The sequence below is a fragment of the Procambarus clarkii genome, chromosome 33 (genome assembly GCF_040958095.1).
Source record: "Procambarus clarkii isolate CNS0578487 chromosome 33, FALCON_Pclarkii_2.0, whole genome shotgun sequence".
Lineage (NCBI taxonomy): Eukaryota > Metazoa > Arthropoda > Malacostraca > Decapoda > Cambaridae > Procambarus > Procambarus clarkii.
The window spans coordinates 43,432,085-43,436,734 of record NC_091182.1 but is presented as its reverse complement, the minus strand read 5'-3'; the positions used below and the strand labels follow the sequence as shown (position 1 = coordinate 43,436,734).

The 4,650-nt window shown below is 38.2% G+C and overlaps 1 protein-coding gene across 1 annotated transcript; it reads right to left on the bottom strand.

Annotated features, from left to right (window-relative positions):
• Positions 1-3,140: 3,140 nt before the first annotated feature.
• LOC123750012 (uncharacterized) lies at positions 3,141-3,794 on the bottom strand. The gene has a single exon (XM_045732139.2). The coding sequence runs from the start codon at positions 3,792-3,794 to the stop codon at positions 3,141-3,143; it is 654 nt and encodes a 217-aa protein (XP_045588095.2).
• Positions 3,795-4,650: the final 856 nt, after the last annotated feature.

Genomic DNA, 4,650 nt, shown 5'->3' with positions numbered 1-4,650 from the left:
CCAGCCTACTCATGAGAAACTCTCCAGACACAAAACAGAACGCTTTAAAAGAGACTAACGTCGTCTATGCCTTCAAATGCCCTCTTGGGGACTGTAAGCTCCAAAAAAACAGTATATAGGCAAGACAACAACATCTCTTTCTAGGCGTTTAACGATGCATAAGCAACAGGGCTCCATTAAGGAACATATAATCTCTTCCCACAACCAAACCATCGCCAGAGAAATCCTAGTAAACAACACAGAAATCATCGATAGATACAGCGATAGCAGGCGGCTTGACGTTTGCGAGGCACTACACATCAAGAAGTTGACACCAGCAATCAACAGCCAATTATTGCACAACTATATTCTACCCACCTCAAGACTCCGCTCCAATATAGAAGCATCAAGAAATATGGACCAATAGGCTTTCTACAAACACTTCTATTCAATATCCATTGTTTCGTGTTCTGTCTTGTGTTGATGAAATTAATACCCTATTAATACTCTTGTTCTGTCTTGTGTTGATGAAATTAATACCCTATTAATACCACATCTTGTTCTGTCTTGTGTTAATGCCACATCACCCCTTCCACCTCACTCAAATGTAGATATAAAATCGGAGATGCGTAAGTTCTATTCAGTTGTGTATTTGTGAACTAAAGTCTTTGAAAATGTAATAAGTTTTACGAAACGCGCTCGTGTCGCGTCAGACTAGAAATAAAAATGAATTTTGGAGAATTGATTTTTGATTTACCTCCAACAGTGAAGCGAAATGTACGAAAGATTGAGAAAATTCGTGTTAGAATTATTAATCTTACTTTTTCGGTCATATTTAATAATATATATATATATATATATATATATATATATATATATATATATATATATATATATATATATATATATATATATATATATATATATATATATATATATATATATATATATATATATATATATATGTCGTACCTAGTAGCCAGAACGCACTTCTCAGCCTACTATGCAAGGCCCGATTTGCCTAATAAGCCAAGTTTTCCAGAATTAATTGTTTTTCGACTACCTAACCTACCTAACCTAACCTAACCTAACTTTTTCAGCTACCTAACCTAATCTAACCTCTAAAGATAGGTTAGGTTAGGTTAGGTAGGGTTGGTTAGGTTCGGTCATATATCTACTTTAATTTTAACTCCAATAAAAAAAAATTGACCTCATACATAATGAAATGGGTAGCTTTATTATTTCATAAGAAAAAAATTAGAGAAAATATAATAATTCTGGAAAACTTGGCTTATTAGGCAAATTGGGCCTTGCATAGTAGGCGTAGAAGTGCATTCTGGCTACTAGGTACGACATATATATATATATGTGTGTGTGTGTATGTGTGTGTGAGAAAGCTGCATGGACGCGCAAGCCATATATCACTAAGAACGCTTTGACCCGGCCAGGATTCGAACCCATGCCGTCCAGGATCACCCCTAAACGTACACAGTACCGTGACCCCCGCACCAATGATCGTAGTACTCTGATCAAGTCTATGATAGTACAAGTAGCCAATGATAACCATAGCGATCTGGCTACTTGTGTTCCTCACGTGTGCCCCAAAGAATGAGGTGATTTGAAAAAATGTTATGCCCAAGATTACCATCCGAGTGCCGGCGGGGAAGTGGTTCAAATAGCTTCGGCTATCACTTCCTTATGGGGTGGGGGGCATCTATATAGCAGGTATATAAAAAGACGCCCCTTTTCGAATGCAAAGTTGTGTCAAAATTTCATAGCAATCGGTTAAGAACTTTCGGAGAGTACAGCGTGTGTTGCTCTTACGTCCAACAGATGACGCTGTTTTCAAAAAAAGCATGTTTTTTCCTGTCACCGCTAAGGCATGTATATAGAAGATATATAAAAAGACTCGCCTATTCGAATGCAACGTTGTGTCAAAATTTCAAAGCAATCGGTAAAGAGGATTCGAAGATTTCCCTCACATAAAAAACATGCAAAAAGACAGTTTTTTTCAGAAAAAGCATGTTTTTTACCGTCTCAGACGTGATAGCTATATAGTATGTATATTAAAACCTGCTCGAATGCGACTGGGACGCTGTGTGAAAATTTCAAAGCAATCGGTGAAGAACTTTCGGAGATTAGCGATTTTGAACAAACGAACATTTCAATTTTTATTTATATAGATATAACCTAAAATGAGTACTACCTCTGGGGCAAGTGTAGGAACCCATAGCCTCGGATTAGAAAATAAAGAGTGCTTGAGATCCTTGTGGATCCTCACTGAACACTTTGATATTTTCTTCACCTACCACACCTATTCCTTTGCTTTGTGTGTATATATATATATATATATATATATATATATATATATATATATATATATATATAATAAAGTTATATATATATATATATATATATATATATATATATATATATATATATATATATATATATATATATATATATATATATATATATATAACTTTATTTTAAAATCCAACTACACAAAAAGAGTTACAACATTGGTTACATGCAGGGTACAATCCTACTTGTCACGAGTTGTAGAGCTCCTCCAGCTCCTCAGATGGCGGGCAGGAACCCATGGATACAGTGAGCATTTCCTCTCTGGATCGCCACTAAGGCCCTGAAAGAGAAAACTGGTGGCTCTATTGTCTCTAGTTGTTTCAATTAGCTTGGACCCCAGCTCCTTCAAAAAACTATCAGTACTTTTACCCCAGGCACCAAGTGTCTCTGACACAATGGGGACAAAATTTTAGTGGTGATCAAGGTCTCTGTATTTACGTGACTAGGCTGCTTCCCAGTGATTGGCAGCACCTCCTGCCTGTGTATCACTGAAGTCAACATAGGTGTTGGCTAAAGTTGAAACACAAGTGTAGTCCCTCACCAACTGTCTACCATTCTGTGAAACTACTGATGGATGGTGGTTGCATTACTGGAGCTGCTTCACATGAACTGTTGCTATGTAACGCTGGATATTGTTGCATTACTGGAGCTGCTTCCCTTGAACTGTTGCTATGTAAAGCTGAATGTTGTTGCATTACTGGAGCTGCTTCACTTGTACTGTTGCTGTGTAACGCTGGGTATTGTTGCATTACTGGAGCTGCTTCACTTGTACTGTTGCTGTGTAACGCTGGGTATTGTTACATTACTGGAGCTGCTTCATATGAGCTGTTGCTATGTAACGCTGGATATTGTTGCATTACTGGAGCTGCTTCATATGAGCTGTTGCTATGTAACGCTGGATATTGTTGCATTACTGGAGCTGCGTCACATGAACTATTGCTATGTAACGCTGGATATTGTTGCATTACTGGAGCTGCTTCACTTGTACTGTTGCTGTGTAGCGCTGGGAATTGTTGCATTACTGGAGCTGCTTCACTTATACTGTTGCTGTGTAATGCTGGGTATTGTTGCATTATTGGAGCTGCTTCACTTGTACTGTTGCTGTGTAACTCTGGGTATTGTTGCATTACTGGAGCTGCTTCACTTGTACTGTTGCTGTGTAACGCTGGGTATTGTTGCATTACTGGAGCTGCTTCACTTGAATTGTTGCTATGTAACAATGGATATTGTTGCATTACTGGAGCTGCTTCACATGAACTGTTGCTATGTAACGCTTGGTATTGTTGCATTACTGGAGCTGCTTCCCTTGTACTGTTGCTATGTAACGCTGGATATTGTTGCATTACTGGAGCTGCTTCATTTGTACTGTTGCTGTGTAATGCTGGGTATTGTTGCATTACTGGAGCTGCTTCACTTGTACTGTTGCTATGTAACGCTGTGTATTGTTGCATTATTGAAACTGCCTCTCTTGTACTGTTGCTGTGTAACGCTGGATATTGTTGCATTACATAACTTATAGTCATTTATGGATTTTATTTTAGGAAATCCTTGATGAAGTAATAATGATTTAACAAATTTCATTATAACAAGTCCCACTGTGAGTGTGGTATTACGGAGTAGGAAGTCGGGCTTCATGGTACATCATTAAATTGAACGATGATGCTGCCAAAAGAAGGAAGAGGAGTGGAGCATCAAGGTCAAGTATGCGCGGGAATACCTCGTCATGCTGATGTTCGTGCACTCGGCATTGCATGTTCTCATGCATGGCAATTAAATCCAAAGTGAATCAAATAAATCGATAAATGATTTGTTTACGTATCTTTTTATCTTAAGAATTAAGTCAACACTGTCATAGGAAACGGATATCAGTGATGATGAATGACCAGTTACAAAAGGATTATATGGCATCTTTTTGCGAAGATTTTACAGAGTGGACAAAAAAGTGTGCGTCAGAGAACGTGGTAGCCAATATTGGGCCTCCACTGTACCTCCGGATGCTGACTGCTGACGGGTTAGATTGCACTAATTTGTTCTATCCAGCCGAAGAGAAGGCGAACGTACAGAGTGTAACTAATAATTTTAATTTTACCCTGTACATTCGCCGTCTCTTCTGTTGAATAAAACTAACCTGTCTAAACAGTTCAATCTAACCTGTCAGTAGGCATGTTTCTATTATGTCAGCAGCAGTATGTCTCCATTAGTTTAGTTAATTTATTATGCGCACCCAGTACTAGCGCGTCTTCAAAGAAAATTCATTACCATGAGAAATCACCCCAACCCCACGCCTCAAACTACCTGGTTAATTAT

Excerpts from the sequence above, each read along its gene's own strand:
- LOC123750012 (XM_045732139.2), bottom strand. The coding sequence starts at position 3,794 with ATGCAACAATACACAGCGTTACATAGCAACAGTACAAGTGAAGCAGCT.